Genomic DNA, 22,038 nt, shown 5'->3' on the forward strand with positions numbered 1-22,038 from the left:
GCAAAAAATATGCAACCTATGCACTAATAAAAGCAACCCAAACTTTCCTAGCAGTCTTACAGACTAGTCAGCACAGTACAAAAACAAAAATAATTTTCAATGTTTGCTAAATTAATCAAATATTGTAATGACCAAAACAACTCAAACAAATATAAATCAGACATGGTATTGGGCAGTGTTACATAACATTTTCCTTCACTAGCCTGGCCTTTTATAACTCATTTGTGGTTTCTTTTCAACCTATCACTTACAACGCATATAAGGTCAACTCCGACTCATGGAAATACTGTGTCACACTATCTGCTATCATGAACTCACATAATTTATAGAAAATAGCATTCATTGTAACATTTTATATTAAATTTTCTTAATAAACTTGCTTAAGTTTTCTGCCTGTGCTTTTCTTCCTGCCTTCACTTTTAATTTCCCCTCTGTTGTTAGTCTGTCATATCATTTGCTCCATCAAGAAAAAAGAGTTGAGATGCAGTGTTTTCCTACAGCTAGTCTTTTTCCTTTAATGTTTATGAATTGTTTCTTTTCTTGCATTCTTTTACACCATCTCTCCTTTCCTTTGCCACCCTTTCCCTTTTTTTTCTTCCTCCTCTCCAAGTTTTTCTTTAGTCACTATCTTCTCCACTCAGTCTCTCCCTACATTTCTCTGCTTCCTCTTCATTCTCTCTTTATCTCTGTTGTTTTCCCTGCTTCTACCCTACATTGGTCGCTGAGTCTCAGCATACACCAGTGGAGGAGGGAGACAGACAATATTTTGGGAAACTAGAGTCTTGAGGGTAGAAGAATTATGCCGGGGTTCTCATAACTGTTCCTCCCCCCTGTTGGAGGAGTAGTGGACCCAGTCCCCAGCTCCTGTGAAATTGCTTTGGAATCATATCTTCCTTTGGTCTTTGACAAGTGAAGCTGATCTTACCTTTTCATACCCGGAGTTACTTGGAGAGAGTGGTGGCTCTGATGTAATAAACTTGTGCTCACCTCCCTCATAGTGGAAGGGTAGAGACTGAGGGTGTAGGGGGTCATCCCAGTCACTCAGAATGCAGAAGTGTGGAACACAATCATCCCTGTTGGTAAGTTCATTTACATTTGGTTGAACTCTGGAATAAATTGCCTAGAGAGGTTCTAGAATATCCATCTCTGCAGATATTTAAGAGCAGGTTAGATAGACCTCTATCAGGGATGGTCTAGACAGTACCAGGTCCTGCCATGAGAGCAGGGGACTGGACTCGATGACCTCTCGAGGTCCCTTCCAGTTCTAGTGGTCTATGCTTCTTTGATTGATGGATTAATTTAACCTAATGAGCATTGCTCTGTGCTATTGCCCTCACTCTGATTGGGTAATCTTATATTTGTTAACAACAATCTTGTGGCACCTTAGTCTGTAACTTTAAAAAGTATATATTTGTTTGTCACTCACACAGCCATCCCTCTGAGACTTACATTTGTTGTCACTGCAGTATGAGCAGCAATGGATGCCTGCCATGGAAACCCAAGCAAGTGACCACCTATCTGTTGCAATCCAGCTCTAAAGATATTCCAAGCAAAGCATATTGTCTCCTGCTTATAAGGGTGTGCCAAGTTGCTTACCAGCATTGACATGCCAAAAATTTAGTTTCTGTGTGATTTTACCAATGCATTATCAGTAGATGGAAGTGAATACTGACTTTGTGCAAGTTCATTTTATCTTGGCACATCATTCAGAGGCTTGTTTCAAGTGCTCCTGAGGCTTACCCGATTTCTAAGTCTAGGTAAAAGTAACAATAACTAATAATAGAAAAATAAAAACTTTAAAACAAATCTAGTGAAGGTATACACTGTTTTTTGTAAGCAACACAGTCTCACCAGGGCATGTATTTTCTGATCATTTTATGCAGAGATACCAGATTCTGTTATGCCACCAGTTAAAACAGGCTCTTGCCTGTCAATGGATGGTCATCGTCATGAGAAAGAGGAGAGTTGGCATGATGGTTGCCGAGAATGTTATTGTCTCAATGGACGGGAGATGTGTGCGTTGATCACCTGCCCTGTGCCAAACTGTGGCAATCCTACCATACATCCAGGACAATGTTGTCCATCATGTCCAGGTAAAATGTTGTATTATACATTATATAATAAATCAACCCTACTCCCACTTTTGTGTGTGACATTTCCTCGTCCATAGTTAAGCCATAAATACAAGTCAAGAGATGAGGTTCTGATACCCAGCTATGCCAGAAACTAATTTTGGTGACTTTTGTTATGTTTTCTGTGTTTCAGTTTCCTCAACTGTAAAATAAAAGTATGAATACTTATTTCATATGGCTGTTGTGAGGGTTAATTCATTAATATTTGTAAAAAAAATAAAATAAAGTGTTGCAATTCTAAAATATTATGTTTCCAGTTTGCTAGCTGTGATGTCATATGAAAATCTTCTGATTAGCCTTAAGTTAAAAATGAAATTTCCTTAATGGCCACCTATTGATGACAGTTTTTCAGTGTGTCTGATGGGAATATTCATTCAATCAGGTTTCTTGATTAATTGAATAATCTGATTGCATGTAGCAGATCAGAAATATTTGCTCCTGTAATAGAAAATTATTCAATTGTCTCTCTTGGGAAGGCGAAGTACAAATCACGTAGAATTATTATGTTGTTTTGATTATAAGAACATTACACATTAAAATACTTGAAAGATCTTAAGTTAGACGCTGGGTAAAAGTATAACATTATTTCATTTTTAGTCTCAATTGCATTGCTCACAGGAGACTATTTTATATGATAAACAATAAACAATTGTTCCTTTAATAGATATGAATGTATCATAATTAATATCTGAGTTACTAGATAGTAGGCGGTATTGCATAGTAAAATTCAAAATAGTAATAATGGTATTAATAGTAATAAAATGCCAAATCAACAGAAAACAAGTATTTAAAAGGATAAGGCAATATTTTGCTTTTGTTGTAAAATAAAACAAACATAAGAAACAAAGTAAAAGGCATGGAAATTACTATTTAAATTAGTATCTTAAAATTAGTTGAAACAATGTTTAGTTAAAGCTTATGTTAGGATTAGGGACTGGATTTAACTGCTATGACTGAAGCAAATTCCTCAGGCTCAAAACTCATCTGTGCTGAGATGTGAGTATTTTGCTAATACTCAAGAAGCCTGGTTCACCCTGAAGAGAGACATAGTCTTGAGAAAATCTGTCTGTCACTCCTCTTCCAAAGAACACAGAAGGTGAGAGAGGTCTGTTTTAAACTTCTTCTGGAGTGTTCTCTGAGAGCCCCCTTCTGAGCTGGACAATGGTCTATCAGGACGGAACAGACATCCCCAATCAGTACTCCAGAGAGCTATGTTTCAGCCTGAGTCTCGCTCATTGAAAAAAAACACATTTGGCACTGTGTATCGGGAAGCGCAGGAAAGTGAGAAAGAGTATGTGCAGGCTGAATAGCATCCTTCCCCAGTAGCAATTTCTTCCTCACAAGACTAGACAGTACAGCCACCCTCTCCCACTGAGCTGTCCAGGAACTATTGAGTTAGATGATGCACGTTTTAGAAATTCCCGTCAAGTTGTGTGATTTCTCCCCCCCCCCCCTGCCTTCCTCCCTCCCTCCCCCACACTATCTACGGGTATGTCTACACTAGCCACCCTAGTTCGAACTAGGGTGGCTAATGTAGTCATTCGAACTTGCAAATGAAGCCCGGGATTAAAATATCCCGGGCTTTATTTGCATGTTCCCGGGCACCGCCATTTTTAAATGTCCGGTAGTTCAAACTCCCTGCCCGCGGCTACACATGGCCTGGGCTAGGTAGTTCGAAATAAAGCTCCTAATTCGAGCTACGATTACTCCTCATTGCAGGAGCCCCTGATGGTGTGGCGTATGTGGTTTGGTTCCGTGGTGGTGTCGCTTGTACAGCCACTCCCCGAGTTACAAACAAGTTACGGACCAACACTTGGTTGAAGTGTTCGTAACTCGGATTCCATAGAGTTACATGGCTGTTCGTAAGCGCGGATCGCCGTTCGTAACTCGGATCCACATTTACGACCACTTTGGTCATAAGTGCAGATGGTCGTAAGTGGAGGTGGTCGTAACTTGGGGTCTGTATAGATATGTGGACAGAGTTGGCAATGGAGTTTGTTAAACTCACTTAGGAAGCTACTACTGTATCTGAGGTGTATTTTGTGGCTGCTAATAAGTATTTGCTTAAGGTGTGGGGTTGTCTGTAGGCTAGGATTGGCCTGTCTCCCGAGGTCTGTGAGAGGGAGGGATCGTTTTCCAGGATAGGTTGCAGATTGTCAATAATGCACTGGAGGGGTTTAAGATGGGGGCTGTAGGAGATGACCAGTGGTGTTCTGTTATTTTCCTTGTTGGGCCTGATTTGAAGTAGTTGACTTCTGGGTACTTGTATGATTCTGTCAATTTGTTTCCTCGCTTCCCCAGGTGGGCATTTAAGTTTTAAAAATGCCTGATAAAGATCTTGTAGGTATTTTCCTCTGTGGGAATGGAGCAAATCCAGTTGTATCATAGGGCTTGGTGTAGACAGTAGATTATGTGATATGTCCTGGATGAAAGCTAGAGGCATGTAGGTAAGAATAGTGGTCAGTAGGTTTCTGCTATAGGGTGGTGTTTGTGACCATCATCTGTCTGTACTGTAGTGTCAAGGATGTGGATCTCTTGTGTTGACTGGTCCCGGCTGATATTGATAGTGGGTTGGAAATTGTGGAAATCCCAGTGGAATTCTTCAAGGGTCTCTTTCCTGTGGGTCAACATGATGAAGATGTCATCAATGTAAGAACTAGGGGGTTACTAAATACAATTAATAGCAGGTTTAAAACAAACAAAAGGAAGTATTTATTCATGCAGCATACCGTCAACCTGTGGAACTCCTTGCCAGAGGATGTTGTGAAGACCTGGTCTTTGACAGGGTTCAAAAATTAGATAAATTCATGGAGGTTAGGTCCATCAATACTTACTAGCTAGGATGGGTAGGAATAGTGTCCCTAACCTCTGTTTGTCAGAAGCTGGAAATAGATGACAGGAGACTACCTGTTCACTCTGTCTGGGGCATCTGGCATTGGCCAATGTTGGAAGACAGGATACTGGGCTAGATGGACCTTTGATCTGATCCAGTATAGTCATTCTTATGTTCTTAATGTAGCATAAGTAGAGGAATCATGCTAGGGGATGGGAGCTGAGGAAACGTTGCTCTAGGTCAGCCATACAAATGGTGGCATATTGTGGGGCCCTGTGGGTACCCATTAGGGATGTTAGGTATAAGCTTATCAGGTAGTCGAGTGGCATACTCGACTACTCACTTCCCCTCCCCCTTGCTGCCTCTATATGAGAGGTAGCAAGGGGGGAATAGAAGACGGTGCTGGGGACAACCAGCTTAAAAGCCGGTTCCCCCCAGCACAGTTTCCATGGTGTCGCATGCCCTCCTGACCCCCGCTGCCTCTACCAGAGGCAGCAGAGGAGAGAGAGGGGAGACTCTGGCAGCAGTATCTGTTTGTCGGGGTCTCAGAGGGGACCTGAGCCCTCCCACAGACAGGTGCTGCTGCCACCTCGCAACCCTCCTGTTTGTAGCAGCCCAGGTTGGCCATGAGAAAGGGTGGCTCTGGCAGCAGCCCCTGGCCACCACGAACAGGGGCTGCTGTCAGAACAGCCTCTGTTCATGGCAGCCAGGGCTGGCTATGGACATGGGTTGCTGCCAGAGCAGTCCCTGGCCACGGCCAGCCCTGGCTGCTGCAAATAGGGGCTGCTGGACTTTGCACAAGCCAGGACCAAGCAGTCCTGGCTCACACTGGTCCAGGACATTGCGCCTCTGCATTTTAAATGTAGGAAGAGCTGCAGTGCAGGTAGCTCCCAGAGCCAGCAAAAGCCGGGACTGCTCAGTCCCGGCTTGAGCCGGCTCAGGGAGTTACCCACCACGGTAGCGCTGCAGAGCTGTTGTTATTGACTAATTGTGCAGTCAATACAAATTGTCATTCAATCAATACAAATTGTATCAACTACACAATTAGCCAGATAACTGTAATTTTAATCCTTGGTACCCATAGCAGTGCTGCTTACTTGAAGGTATAAATTGTCCCCAAACTGGAAATAGTTGTGGGTGAGGACAAAGAATAGAAACATTTTTTTCAAAATGAAAGCTTACAATCTGAAGTAAAGTTCTTTGGCAAAATACAGATTTGGTGCACATTCCATTGCCATGGAATCACAAAGAAATCACAGTGCCCTGAACACTGTGAGTTTATCTCCCTTGATTCTTTGTGCTCTCGGCTTGGGGATAACACGCTGGCCTTTTGCACTTTCTGATTTTCTTGGAAGACTGCACATAACTCAGAATGCAGCAGCACCACCCTCGTTTCAACAACCAATAGCTTACTCCTCTACTATATCTCTATTATTACATATTAATGATGAGGATAAACTAAGTAATGTTATGGAACTCTATAGGTTTCAATAGGGAGTCAGAGGAAAGGAATCATCATATCTCCTTTCAGAGCCTATGAGGCTGACTAGGAAAGTAGCCAGTATTGTTGGCCTTCTCAGTGTCTGCCAGCAAGATTACAAAATGATCAGGATTACAATTCTAGAGCACATTTGACCAGCCAGGTTATTGGTTGAGGAATATTTTATAAGACTCATCTTATCATAATTTTTCAGGAACTCAGTTGCAACAGTTTCCATTCTAAGGAAGTGTGAAGCAAAATGTTGAGCAGTGCTATCTGGTTTTCCTGTTTTGACACAGCCCTGGACAAATTGCTGTGCATTAGATTGGTTTGCAGCTTCGCGGAATGCCCAGATATAAAATAGGTTACTTGCTAAGACAATTGGGTTTATTCAGATATACTATAGGTCATTAGCCATCGATAAAATAAGATAATACTGATGTAATGCAGTCATGTATCATTACCAGGAGTTCCTACCATTAACTCTTTTCTTGAAGGATGATGTCCTCACTGAAAAATTATTAGTATCCCCAGTGAAGGCAGCTGGTATATAGAAGGGGCAAAGATTGATCCTGTACTATTCCCATGATCCAGTTTTTCTCCAGGGCTGGCTTGAAAATATAAATGAGGAGGAAATATCCCATTCTTGAGATGCAGCTGCTTGTGAGACAGCTGACATGGGGCTATCTGCAGCATTGCACTGTTTGTGAGTTGTGTCAACTACTAAACTGATGTATCATCTGTGTCCAAGTTATTACACCCACCCTAAATGCTTTCTGTCCCTTTGGCATTTATGTTCTTATTCTTGTCCTTAATCCGTGTCCTTAAACATTTGAAATGTTCTAAGAATTCCTTCCAGATTCATGATATCAAATTCTGAGATGATTTTATGTACAGTACCCTGGAGAAGGAATATTGCCTCACAGAACTGCAATATAGGAATGGAACTGTGCATATAGATCAAAATTGCAGTGATTTTTAGCTTCACTGCAAGCTCATATCTAAAGTGTCTGTCCACTAGTACTTAATATTTATATAGAAATTGCTAATTTCCATGTTCAATAGCAGAGGTTTTCAACAAGGGGAACATTCCCCCCAGGAGTGGGGGCAGGACATCACTTAAAATGTCATATGGGGAGCCCTACCAAATTCACAGTCATGCAAAACGTGTCACAGACCATGAAATCTGGTGTTCTTTTGTGAAATCTGTTTTTTCAGGACAGTTCAGTGTTTCTCAATTTGGGAGGCCTTAGCAAAAAGGGAGTTGCAGGAAGATCACAAGGTTGTTTTAGGAGGGTTGCGGTATTGCCACCCTTATTTCTACGCTGCCTTAAGAACTGGGTAACTGGAGAATGGTGGTTGTAATAATGGCGAGATGTCCATCTCTGAAGGCAGCACCATGTCACACTTCAGCATTCTGTGACACTTACTTCTGTACTGCTGCTTTCAGAGCTAGGTGTCCAGAAAGTGAGGGCTGCTGACTAAGGGACCAGCTGCGCGGGCAGCAGCGCAGAATTAACTCCTGCGCTGTTGCTGGTGGTAGCTCTGCCTTCAGAGCTCGATTCCCGGCCAGTGTCTGCTGCTGTCCAGCTTCTCAGCTCTAACAGCAGTGCTGCTGCTGCCAGCAACTGCCGTAAAAGGGTAGCAGTACTGCAACCCCTATACAATAACCTTGCGACCCCCACACAACTCCTTTTTGGGTCAGGAACCCTACAATTACAATACCATGAAATTTCAGATTTAAATATCTGAAATCATGAAACATCATTTTAAAAATTATGACCCTGAAATTGACCAGAATGGACCATGATTTTGTTAGGGCCCTATCCATAAGTCAGAAGACCATCCAGGCCAAATTTGAGTGAGTTGAAATGGGGATCCAACTGCTAGCAATCTTCTCACTAGTGAGACTAGGGAGAAGAGCAGAGGTGCTCCAAGTTTTTAAAAATATGCTAAGGTAGGGTATGATTCAAGAAAGGTTGAGGATCCTTGTTTTATAGCTATTTCATTAATTATGGCTGTGTTTAATTGTTTTCTCAGATTATGTTATCTTATACAAAAGTAAGTGGAGTATCATATTACTTTTTGTGATGTCTCATTTCTCTCACTTTTTGCCAGAACAAAACACATATAATCTCATTTAGTTACGCAGCTTGCTTTCTCGGATAACTTTACTTGACTTTGTTGTTGTTTTCTTTTGATATGTGTATTTTCAATAATCATAGGAGATTTTGGTTGGAAGAGACACCAGGAAGTCATTTAGTTCAACCCCTTGCTCAAAGCAGAACCAACCCCAACTAAATCATCCCAGCCAGGGCTTTGTCAAGCCCAACCGTAAAAACCTCTAATGGTGGAGATTCCATCACCTCTTTAGTAATCCATTTTAGTGCATCAGCACCCTCCTACTGAAATAGTGTTTTCTAATATCCAACTTAGATCTCCCCCACTGCAATTTGAGACCATTACTCCTTATTTTGTCATCTGCCACCTCTGAGAATAGCCTACCTCCATCCTCTTTAGAACCCCCCGTAAGGCAGTTGAAAGATGCTATCAAATCCACCCTCACTCTTCTCTTCTGCAGATTACCTCAACCTCTCCTCATAAATCACATACCCTAGGCCCCTAAAGCAGCGAGGAGTCCTGTGGCACCTTATAGACTAACTGAAGTGTTGGAGCATAAGCTTTCATGGGCAAAGACCCACTTCGTCAGATGCATCTGACAAAGTGGGTCTTTGCCCACGAAAGCTTATGCTCCAACACTTCAGTTAGTCTATAAGGTGCCACAGAACTCCTCGCCACTTTTGCAGATTCAGACTAACACGACTACCCCTCTGATCCTTGACCCCCTAATAATCACTTCCCTTGATCTCCTGACAGTGCTTCTATTAATGCAGCCCAATATGCTATTTGGCTTCTTGGCAACAAGGGCACACAGTTGACTTCTATCCTGCTTCTTATCCACTATAATCACTAGGTCCTTTTCTGAAGAACTACCACTTAGTCAGTCGGTCCCCAGCCGATAGCAGTGCTTGGGATTCTTCCGTCCTAAGTGCAGGATTCTGCACTTGTCCTTGTTAAACCTCATCAGATTCATTTTGGGTCAATCCTCCAGTATGTCTAGGTCACTCTGGACCCTATTCCTACCCTCCAGCTTATCTATCTTTCCCCCCCCCCCCAGTTTAGTGTCATCTGTGAACTTGGTGAGAATGCAATTTATCCCATCATCCAGATCATCAATAGTAACCATGAGAAAGTAATATATGTTGATTGTCTTTTTATTAACTGCAGTCCCAATATATTTTCATTTGTTTCCCTTTTAATTTTCTTTCTTTTTCCCCAGATGAATCTATTGTGCAGAAGCCAGAGCTTAGCAGTCCATCTATCTGCCATGCTCCAGGAGGAGAATACTTTGTAGAAGGAGAGACATGGAATATTGACACCTGCACACAGTGTACATGCCATAGTGGACGCGTTCTGTGTGAGACCGAAGTCTGCCCACCTCTTCTTTGTCAAAACCCCATCCGTACTCAGGATTCCTGCTGTCCACAGTGCCCAGGTAACAATTGCCTATCTGTTATCAGCATAGGCCTTTCTGGATTTTCTGCAAAAGCCTGTGTATTTGGCAAAAAATATTTAAACTTGAATAGAAACAACTGCTGGTTCTGCTAGTGCAGTTAAAGCAATCCCTTTAGCCATCATCCATGACATTTTCTTGAGAAGGAGCTCCAAAGCCTTCTGTAGCTTTAAACATTTTTGTACATTTAAAAAAAAAAAAAGAATAGATGCTGTAAGGAGCAGTGATATTGACAGCACTCACTTTATGTGAGGGTAAACGCCAGAGGATTGAAAAAGTGCAAATGTTGTCCCAGTCTTCAAAGGGATTGGATGTGGATGAGGACATAATCCTAACAAATGCTGTCACACAAATCTGATTTCTAGACCTATTAAAACAGTGAAGGAAATATTAAGAAACATTGTGAATAATTGGAAGGAATTCAGAGAAGAGCAGCCAACATGATTAAGGGACCAGAGAGACTGATTTACGAAGAAGGATTAAAAGAGCTAATTATGCATAGCTTGGCCAAACTGTGAATGAGGATAAACTAGCTGTCTACAAGTGCCAAAAAGAGAGAGAAAATAGTTTACAGTAGTTCAGTTGGGTATAGCCACTCTTGCAATAATAGAATAGACTAGAGTAAAGGAAGTAATATCCTTTAGATTGGTATTGTCTCCCATAGGAATTAATAGAAGCCCCACTGCTTGAATCATTTAACACAGACAAGCACAAAACACTCTAACAAATACACTGCAGATAACAACTCTTTGTTGGCAGGGGGATAATCTAATTTCTTGAATCAATCATTTATGAAAAGAAGAAAGACATATATAAAGACGTATATCAAATGGATTTATAAAGAACAAATCATGCTGGATAAATTTGATGAAGTGTTTGATAGAATTCCTATACTACTGGATAAATGTAGCACAGTAAACTTAATACTGGATTTCAGTAAAGGGTATTCTGTAATGACTAATGAAACTTTATTTGAAATATTAAGACAAATTGTTTTCAATAAAAGCATTTTAATACTCGTTAAAGTTGGCAATAGAACAGCTAATAAGAGTATAACATAATTGTTAACGATAAACAGCAATATTTCAAATTAAGGAGAGGGGAATGGTATTGATGTGGCAAAAAATCTGCTTTGTTAGGTCTAGTTTTTCTTGACACACATATAAAAGATGAAGAGAGTATAAAATATACAGAATGTTACATAAGGACCAGACTAAGGATGTTAAATACTGGTTAATTTACTAGTCGAGTAGTCGATGGAATTTCCATCGACCACTCAACTAGTCGATAGGCACTTCCGCCTTCCTCCTTTGAAATGTACAAGAGCTCCCAGTGGGGGCTCTTGTACATTTCAAAGGAGAATGCAGAATTCCGCATACAGCCCAGGGTAGTAGGAAGTCCCATTGCCTCGGCATTTCAAAGCAGCAGCACCGCACGGAGTTCAGTACCGGCTCCATATGGCACTGCCACTTTGAAATACTCCCCTTTTCCCCTCTCCTTTGCTGCCTCTATCTGATAGTGGCAACGGGAGGGGGGGAGATAATCGACTAGTCGACTCAACTATCTGATAAGCATCCTAATCGACTAGTCCTTAACATCCTTAGACCAGAGTGTGGTTGACTATATATGGAAAGAGGTCACAAGGAGCCTTCTTGCCCCCAAATTCCACAAGGACCAGTGACAGTGCATCCAAAAAACAGAGACTGTTCTGTGCTGATGTTGCCATCACCCTTCTGAAGCTGTGAGGAGTGAGGCACTGTAAACATCTCTAACTGCCAGAAAAGAGGGCCAGACATAGTGGAAACCTAGGGAAAACCGAGCTGCACTACAGGGCATCAGCCTGATGAAGGTGTTGGTAAGAATTTCTGCAGGGGCTACAACTGCAGTGCAACCTCTTCCATTCTCATTCTCTTGACAGCACAATCCAGCCCTAGTCTGCCAATGCTAGTAAACTGTGAGATGTTGCAAAAAGAAGAGAATTAATATAAAAGAATGCGGGGGGGAAGTGGGGTTAAAATAGATAAACTTCAAATGGTCCTATATCTCTTATTGTTATCCAAGATGTATCAAATTACTCAAACCTCCATTGGCCAATTTAAAAAAAATGGTATCTATAGTTACCCTCCTAAGTTTGTATATGGGCAGTAGATTAGATAGCTTGGTTTATAAAAAGGCTGAACGCTTACCAGCTCTCACTGATGTCACTGGGGCACTTCTGGGTTTCTTAGGTCAGTTAGCTCCCCATATATGGACTTGGGAGGCTATTTTTAAGTCTCCATGGAGAGATTTTCACAATCACAGAGGCCAGGAAAGTCCACCCCCTGGTTTCCTCCATGAACAAATATGTTCCAGTTCCACAAAGCGAATTGAGGGTTTCTCAGAGACTAGAGACATGGGTAGTCATGCCTCATGCTTGGAACAGGAGTCAGGCCTTTATGCTTGGAGTTGAAGTCAGTTGACAGGAATCTGAGCCAAAGGTCAGAGCTGGATTGCCTGGAATGAGGCAAGACAACAGGAGCAAGGCTGGAAAACAAGGACAAGAGCTAAGGCTCAATCCTCCTTCCAGTCATTCAGCCATCAATAGCCCAGTGTGTTCCCCCAGGAGTCCCAAGATATCTAAGGAACCCCTCTTATTGACTGAGATTCACAGTCAACTTTTTAAAGACAGTTAGGAAGGAGTATCTTTCCAAAGTTGAGCTGAGAAAGAAGTCGCCTTCTCTGAGACCCTCAGAACTGAAGCACAAAGGAGTCAATTTGTTTTAGACATGTCTCAGTTTCCAAAGCTGAAAGGGAGCAAGTGGCCTAAAATGGACCCTCTTGTATCTCTTAATGGATAAGAGAAGAGTAGCAGTAGTGCTGATTACATCTGTTCACTGCCTTTCCGCCAGCATGGCAGTACCATCCCTTCTAGCGTCTATAGTCTGTTTGGCACCAAGTGCCCTGTCTGTGGTCCCGGTATCAGGGTCCAATTTGCTAACTCTCATATCAACAGTGCTAACTAGGCCTTCAGTCTGCAAAGCCATTTTACAGCATTTAGTCATAGTAGCTCTCCTAAAGAGACAAAGGATTCAAGTTTGCCAGTATCACAATGGCAGGTGGGTGCGAGGAACATCACCCCAGCATCTTGACTCAAATAACCATAGCCAAACTGGGTCTCAGTAGAAAAAACTCCATACTCATTCTGCATGGAACTCAGGCCACACATTTCTGAGATTTTCCCAGCTAGCATGTCTGTTCCGAAAGGGTAGTCCTGTGGTCTTGACTGATGTAGTAAGTAACCGTTTTTTACTTCTGCTGATCTGTCTATTCATGTTTCCAGATGAACCTCTTCAGCCCTCCTCATCAAGCAACGAAAGCATGCCCAGTTACTGTAAAAACGACGAAGGAGATATTTTCCTGACAGCTGAGTCCTGGAAACCCAATGTCTGCACTAGTTGTATTTGCATGGATGGTGTGATTAGCTGCTACTCTGAATCTTGCCCTCCAGTATCCTGTGAGAGACCTGTTTTGAGAAAAGGACAGTGTTGCCCTTATTGTATAGGTAAGCAAATAAACAAACTAGTTTGCTCTTCCCTACTTGGCAGAGCTGCCGATGGGTGGAAGGTGGGAGAAGGAGAGGCAGTAGCAGCTGGAGCATTGGGTCCTTTAACTCGCTGCTGGAGCCCCTCGCAGCTCAGTCCAGGCAGCACTGAGGGCTGGATCGGGGAGGCTGGCCCCCAGCCCTGCCTCTTCTGCCTAAGTCTCTACCCCATTCAGAGGGGCCGCAGCACTGAGCGCTTCCCCAGGGCCCAGCAAATTCTATCGTCAGCAGTGTTTCCTCGAAACTGGGCTGCAGCACAGCTTCACAGGTGATTAATCAGCCCCACCCAGTCAGAGGCTCAAGACTCCTAGCACAGAGCTGACTGACTGGGGGTGGGGAAGAGCTGATTACTCACCCCTGAAGCTATGCTGCTGCAGCTTAGAGGGAACACTGGTTGACAGTCCTGCTACTTGGGAATAAAGTAAAGAGCTGCTCGTTGCACTCGTCAACCCCCCATCACAGGGGTAGGCAATCCTGGCTCTCTCCCCAACCACCGGGGAGGGCCAGGCTGCAGGGATGCCCTACTAGGGCCCATTCACCTTCTCCCTTCCACCAGCTCAGGCTCCTTCTCCCTCCCCCATTCTCTCCAGCCAAGGACCCTTCTCCCTCCCTCCCGTCCGCTAGCCAGGGCTCCTTCCCCCTCTGCCAGCCCAATCCGTTCTCTTCCCTCTCTACCCCCCTGCCACATGGGTCCTGCTGCCGGCATGGTAACTGCAGGAGCTTCAGCCAGCCGCTGAGTGGTGGCTCAGGGGCCAAGGTGCACCCTAGTCCCAACACACACCCCTGGGCGGATCCTGCCATGGTCCCACCCCCCTATGGATCTCAGCGCCTCATGAACTGTTTTTTAAATGGCAGCCCCCCCCCTCACTTGATGGCTGTCAGACCTTCAACCACCTGCTGTGTGGCAGCTCAGAGGGGTTGGGGGTACAGGTCTGTGCATGAGGGGGTGGGAGAAACTTACTTGTCTTCAGGCCTTCTGCTGCTCCCATTCGGCAGAATCTGGCCAGTGGGAGAACAGAGAAAGGCTCCAGACAGTGCGCTCACACGCTACTGTTACCCCAGACCGGAAGGGGCTTTCTCCCCCCTCTTCCCCTGCAGCGGTTTGTCAGGGCTATGGCGCATGGAGCCAGCAGTGACAGTTGTCGGAGGAGGGCCAGAGCTGAGCCAAGGGCAGGTCCCCAGAGATCCACAGCCAGCTGGCAGCAGCCTGCCGAGCCCAAACCCTGTAGCAGCAGGGCTGGAGCCCAGTGGCAGTCAGGTTGGAACAGAGTCAGACGGGGGGGGGGGGCTTCAGATTTCTACTGCTTGAGCTATTGGTCTTATTACCTTGGCTATCAGCAGGAGAAAGTGTTATTTGGAGAGGAGAGATGTAGTATTTGGTTCCAGGAGCCCATCTTGGAAAGTGGTGATAGGAAGCCTGCCCCATCTCTCTTTTCTCTCCTCCTTTTTCCCATTTGCCACATTGAGTTAAGGGATATCCTCCCACATCTGGTTTCCCCAAAGCGTGAGATGGCCCCAGCAGCACATTGGCTATGTCTAAGAGGTAGTTGGAGGAAGACTAGCCCAGCTGTCCCTTTCCCACAATTGGCCCTGCAGCTCCAAGGATTTCTGGTATAAGATTTCTGCAGTATGATCGCAAAACTAAGAATATTTATGTTAAGCTGTTATTTTGGCATGCTACCAATGTCCTTTTCCCCTCCCCCGGAGACAACAATGGATATAAGGAAAATGGTGATTTTCAAAATTTTTGATCTTGCTAAAACCAGAACAGACTTTCCTGGGATCAAGAGAAGGCACTTACGATATTTAGCAGGGGAATGCTCTTGGGTAAGTCCAGCTGCCGCAAACAATGAAGGTGTTAATTTCTCAATAAAAGATCACAAGAAGCTCAAATAATGGAAAGCTCTATACCTCAACATAGGTGTGTCTGCCATCTTCCTCCAACATGATAAAATATAGTTACAGATAGTTCATGTTGAAATGATGTTAAGAGTCAGCCAACACAAAGACACTTTAAACCTCTCTTAGGGTTTGTTTCTCCTTTTTCAAAAAAGTCCACAAGTACTAGAAAGTCTGGAAAAGGATAGTTAAGGTCTCCCAGGCCTGGTCAAAGAGTTTGCAGGGCCCAAAGCGGCATGTTATGGTTGGCTGCACCACGTGGCCAAGTGGCTTGCAGGTGGGGTGGGCGCCAGGCAGCACGGGGCCCTGAAGGCGCATGGCCCAAGGCAACCACCTTGCTCTCCTTGCCCTAAGGCCGGACCTGAGGTCTGCATACTCTCTCCTATTGCCACGTGTAATAACGGACCATCATCATCCTAATCAGTTTCTGTCACACACAGCCAAAGTTTCACCTTTCACACATGCAGAGAAATATAAGAAACTAGTATTAAAACATACATGCATCTTTGTATTAAATGCACTTTCAACTTAGTACATCTTCTGTTGTGGTCATGTAAAGAAGGGGCATCATTTGCATGTACGCTTAGTTGTGCAAAGTGGTGGAGTCTTTCTTGATTCATCATTGGGGTGGAAGGGAAATCTCATTTGGAGTTATAGAGTCAGGGAAGTCTTAGGGCATGTCTACACTGCCCAGCAATTTGGAGTAAATAACATTGTGTAACAAAGTGCTGCTCTGTATCTCTCGTGTATGGGTGCTGCGGTCACAAACTAAAAGGTTCCTAGTTTGAATTAATGCAGTCCTCTCCAGACAGAATTATATTAATGCAAAGTAGGAATCTTTTAGTTTGCACCTGCAGTACGCATACATGAGAGTTATAAGGTAGCACTTTGCTCACAGCTATTTGCACTGCTGTAATCCAAACTGCAGGGTAGTGTAGATGTGCACTTGGACTAAGTTTGATTGAATTGATCACAGTTGTTTGAGGAATACAGAATGGAAATAAGAAAATTCAATTCCTCATCAGGTGTCCTTGTCTTCTGCATCCTAATAACTTTATTGAAGGGGTTCTGAGAACAGGAAACCCTCTCTTTACATCCTCCAGCACACACTATTTTCTTAAGACTTTATCTGTTAGAACCCTCAGAGACCCCCTCAGCAGAATGTTCCTCTGCAGAATGTTCTGATAACAAGTTGTAGCCTCTGTGGCCATGTGACAAAGACACAAGACCCCGGTAAGATACTCTGTATTTCTCCCTTCTTCCAAGATCCACTTAGAATTTGAGTTGAATAGCTCTGTGGTAAGGCTCCTTCACCATGCCGAATACTTATACAGCAGACTGTATCGCACTGATTTTGCCAGCTGGTGGATCCTTTTGCAATTCTGACTAGATTTTCCACCACACCTTTATTTTTAATCCATCCCTTTTGTTATTCCACGGAGTTGCAGAATGTCCTTGTGGATCTGCACCTAGCATTTTGTAAGCTGTCTTCAAGTTCAGTATGGAGAAGCTATTTTGACAGGGTCGCTAGGATTGTAAAGCTATGTTCTGAACAGTATTTAAAGCATAATCGAGGTGAAGTTCCATTGGGCAGTGTCTATTTTCTTGGATTCCTTTGTGGACTAAGTAGAAATGTTTCTGTCCAGTGTTCTTAAAGACATAGGCAGTCTGTTAGTTTTGAACATCTTCCCCTTCCTTTTGGCATCTATTTCTATTATTTTTGTTTGTGCTTATTTTGGCTACAGTTTCTGGGCTTCATGAAGCAAGGTGCTCAATACTTCAACTCCCATTAAAATGAGCAGGAGTTGAGAACACTGAACATTTTGAAGGTTGTGTATCTGGCCTTTCTGCTTTGACTGAGGAGAGCAGTAAATATTGCATGTTGGCTGGCTTGCCTTATTGTACTGATACCAAAAAGGGCTACTATCCTAGATGGTTAATGAGGAGTTTGATAGGTAATTTGAGAATTAGAGGTTGTAGTTCAGAATGAGTAGAAAGAATGTTTAATTTTGTAAAATATACTAGTTATCCAAAAATCATAGGAGAACATGTAGTGTAACAAATGTGGTTTTCAGATAAATAACTTCCTAGTACGGAAGAGAAAGAAAATCAGAAATGTGAAGTATATTATGCTGTATAAAAATCCCAAGTGATAACCAGTGTCGTCATATTGCATCTGTTGTTGGTGTTTTTTTAACTCAACAAAAATTGTGTGCAGCTTGACTCTAACATAAGAGGGGAATTAAAAATCATAATTCCATAGCTACACATCTGTGTTATCATATTAATTTTATTTTAACAAAATTTGTCAAATAGTCATGTAAAATGAAATTTTGTTCTCTGGTATTTTATAAATTAAAGAGGAATACTCATATTAAAAATCATGGCTTCCTACTTTTCTTGTTTGCGCTAGTGAAAATCTGTTGACATCAGTACAGTTAAGCCTGATTTACATCTTTGTAAGGGGAATGGAGAATTGAACCTTATGTGATTGCTATTTTTTTAAAGTCCTCATCTACTAAGTTAGTAAGAACATAAGAATGTAAGAACAGCCGTACTGGGTCAGACCAAAGGTCCATCTAGCCCAGTATCCTGTCTGCCGACAGTGGCCAGCACCAGGTGCCCCAGAGAGGGTGGACCGAAGACAATGATCAAGCGATTTGTTTCCTGTCATCCCTCTCTAGCCTCTGACAAACAGAGGCCAAGGACACCATTTTATCCCCTGGCTAATAGCCTTAAGACCATCTTAGATTGTTAAAATGGAAAGAGTTTTAAATATCTAAGATATTCTTTGCTGCATATGTTGCTTGTTAACTTTTTACATTTCTCTTTTCTTAGGAAAGGAAAGAGTCTACTTAATTTTATTTAATTTGTTACTGCTTAATCAATGTTGCTTTCAAATTTCCATATACCAACACAATGTTGTTCTGTTTGAATTGCAAATACCTAAATTCGATAGCAGGTATGACCTGCTAATTTCCCTTTTTGTAGCAACAAATAAATCCAGAATATAAAAAGCAAGATTTCAGTTACTTCTCAAACATAGTCTACTAATGATGACTTGCTATATTTTCTGTAGGAAAGTGTTTTTATGGAGACTGTAAATAAGTACATTTCCGTTGTTTTCCATTATTTTGTGCTTTTTGCAGTGTGTGAGATTAATTATTTGGTTTTACTGACTGTAGGAACATGTCCGCTGACATTAAGTTCCCTAATCTGAAAGTTTGGCTATAAAAAAGCCTGTATAATCATTTTTTTATTCCTTTCGTCTCTAGATTCTTTCCTCGCTGCTATTTCTGTGAATGGTGGGGTAGACATCTGGGAAAAACAAAAACCTTGGAACATTTATAAAATATCTTTTGCTCTTTTTGGCAGCTTTCAATAGCTTTTCTTTGTTTATATTTGAAAATATGGCTTCCTGTTGTTCCGCTTTTAGATGATTTCCTGAGCACTTCTCCAAAAGCATCTCTTGCTATACAGACCTCCTGAGTTTTTTATCCCATGATTGAGAATGAATTTTGTTGGCAAAATCTGTAGGGCTAGTATCTTCCTCTGCTGTTGGAACTTTTAAAACAGAGGTTCCCACATTATGTCTTAAATTGCTTTTTATTTTTAGATCCATTTCATGATTGCTTCTAAACATCATATTTAGTATAGTTACAAGTTCAGCACATCCTTCCTTTCCTCTAATTTTTCTATTGCTTTTTTCCCCAAACTCACCTTCCATGTTCTGCATTCTCCTCTCTTATGGGGAGACATGGTTATTTAACATTGAGAACCCCCTTCTTGCTTATAGCAGAGAAATAGAGCAAGAAGATGGACTCTTGTTTGTCTTGTGCTTATTTTTGGCTTTTTTTTAATTTGATTAATGACTGGTTCAGACATTTACATGGTCTTTTACTGGAGACAGTAGTAGCTGTCAGAAGAGGCAGTTGGAGTTGGGCACCCCATCTTTCATGACCACTCATTCATTCCTGTTGTATGTTCATCAGGGGATGATGGGATTGCACTTTTGCACATGGATGCTCTACTGCTTCTTTCTTTCCTCCTTCCACTGCACTAAATACTCATGGAGCAGTATTTTCCTCGTTCAAGTTTTAGTTAAGATGAAATCTATAGGAAATAAAAAACATTTAGGGTACTCACTCATTTACTTTAATAATTAAAAAATGTCTTTGCATTAATTCTATTAAATGGGATCTACTCTCTCTGAGTACTCTGTGTAATGCCACATCATTTGGTTTGTCAAAATTCAATTTTTATTTTTATCATTTTGTAGGATAATACTGATGTTTGGTTCTGAGCATTTTAAAATTGTTTTTCAATTTTTCAAAGTTTTCATGGTGTGTAAAAATTTTAAAATAATAAAAAAGTGCCTAAACTCATAAGCTTCTGATACATATCAAGTGAAACCTATTCTTAAAGGTGATCTGGAAAGTCATCTGTATTCTCTAATGCTCTGTTTCTATTACAAAGTTTAAAACCCAAATATAACTGAAAATTGAGCAATATTTTGTTTTTTGATACTATAAATACTGTTAAGTATTTTATAAGTAGAGTCCTACAACACTATTTTGACTAACAACTACACTCTGTTAGTGTCAAAATGGGTCTGATGCATACAGGCAAGATAACTGAACTAGGAGTGGGAACATAGTAAATCTAAAGAACACACTTAAACATTATATTTTAAAAAACAGAAAATCGCTGTTCTTAAGTTTTATGTTCCCATTTGTTTTGCTTGTACATACGAAACTGGACTGGTAACAAAATTGTAACATTTTTGCAAAGCATCTGGTATTTTTACATTCTACTGTCCTGACTTCCATATCCATTGACTAATGTAACATGTGTTTACATTTTTAAGAAATTGGGCTCATGCCATTTTTTAAATTATTTAATTCTTGGATTTTATATGTTTATATTTTGCCATCTCAAGTTTATCAGGGCAATTTTTTTTCAACAGAAGATACAATACCAAAGAGGGTGGTATGTCACTTCAGTGGAAAAACATATGCAGATGAGGAACGTTGGGACATCGACAGCTGCACACACTGCTACTGCCTGCAGGGGCAGACCCTTTGCTCCACTGTCAGTTGTCCTCCTCTCCCCTGTGTAGAACCCATCAACGTTGAGGGAAGTTGCTGTCCCATGTGTCCAGGTAATAAAACTATGGTGCTAAAATGTACAAGTTATACTGTTCTCAAAGGCTGTAATCAGGCATAGATTATTGTACCCATTTTGAGTGCTGGTTTATATTGAGCAACATATTCAAAGGATAACAGGGGAGCTGTGGCTTATATCACAAGAAACAGATACACACAGGAAAAGAACTCAGGAAATTGAATACTCACTGCAGATAGGAAAGCAGTGCACAATGGTGTATCGTTTAAATCTCACATGTCCTAAGGAAGAAATGTTAACTCAAAAGATTAATTGTTTTGTCATTGCTCTCTCTGAATGACCTTTCATAAAATTATTAGATCAGTGAAATACATCTATGAAGTGTGAGTGGAAATATTTTGATGTCCTTGCAGACTCCACAGGTGCCTAATGTTTCTGTTGCTTCACAAGTCCTGGATACTTTTTTCAAATTATTTATATTAATAACACTGTACATGGCTTATATGAGTACTTTTCATTGTAACATAAATGTAATGGGACAGTTTCTCAACTGTGCACCAAATGGAACCAAGGGACTTTGGTGCAGCTTCCTGAATCAGACTTAGTTTATTAGAACAATTGTTCTTACCTATACCAGCTGTTAACCTCCAGAAGGCTACCTGACAGTCAGAGAGCTTCAGCCATGCCCTGTGTCTAACTCTGTGATGCCCCTACATAAGGGGCTGCAAAGGAACCAGTCCTGCCAACTTTACACCAGCTGCAGTGATCCAGCTCCTTTCTTGGCCTTTTATGCCACTAGAGCAGCACAAATGAACCAGATTGCACTAGATAATCTTACCAGATATATTCTATATGGTGAAAAGATATTTTCATTAAAAAAATTAGTACTGGACTATCCCATTCATTTTACATTGGGATGGTAGAGTAGCAATCACTGGTGTCCTGTACATTAGGAAATGAAGTAAAAGATAGGGAGATCCATTGCACAAATAATAACTTTCTAAATGTACTCAGTTAATTAATAGGTTATAGCAGATAAAAAATTCTATAACACTAATGATGAACCACCAATAAGATCCACAGGGTTAAAAGGGTGCCAATACACAAGAAATATTTTCTGAATTAAGAGCCCAGCATCCATTCATGGCTACCACAATGTGCTGACTTCATGGACTTATGAAAAAATATTTATCTTATCTTACAGAGATGTATGTACCTGAGCCCACCAACGTCCCCATTGAGAAAACAAATCATCGAGGAGATACTGAACTAGAAGCACCAATTTGGCCTACACCTAGTGAAAATGACATTGTTCATCTCCATAGAGGTGAGAGCTGGCAGTGAGGTCTGTGATTTCTCAACATGTTTTAACACATCCGCTTGTCCTAGGAAGAAAGTAAAGGTATAAATGAGCTA

At 41.7% G+C, this 22,038-nt stretch overlaps 1 protein-coding gene across 3 annotated transcripts in view; it reads left to right on the top strand.

The window, feature by feature from the left end:
- CRIM1 (cysteine rich transmembrane BMP regulator 1) overlaps window positions 1-22,038 on the top strand; it is a 327,869-nt gene that overhangs the window by 289,938 nt on the left and 15,893 nt on the right. For all 3 annotated transcript variants that reach the window (XM_075924932.2, XM_075924933.2, XM_075924934.2), the window contains 5 exons: window positions 1,884-2,093; window positions 9,786-10,001; window positions 13,339-13,560; window positions 20,465-20,659; window positions 21,827-21,949. In XM_075924932.2, coding sequence (XP_075781047.1) covers window positions 1,884-2,093; window positions 9,786-10,001; window positions 13,339-13,560; window positions 20,465-20,659; window positions 21,827-21,949 — 966 coding nt within the window. The remainder of the gene's footprint in view (window positions 1-1,883; window positions 2,094-9,785; window positions 10,002-13,338; window positions 13,561-20,464; window positions 20,660-21,826; window positions 21,950-22,038) is intronic.

This window comes from Pelodiscus sinensis, chromosome 3, assembly GCF_052426305.1.
Source record: "Pelodiscus sinensis isolate ZL-2025 chromosome 3, ASM5242630v1, whole genome shotgun sequence".
Taxonomy (NCBI): domain Eukaryota; kingdom Metazoa; phylum Chordata; order Testudines; family Trionychidae; genus Pelodiscus; species Pelodiscus sinensis.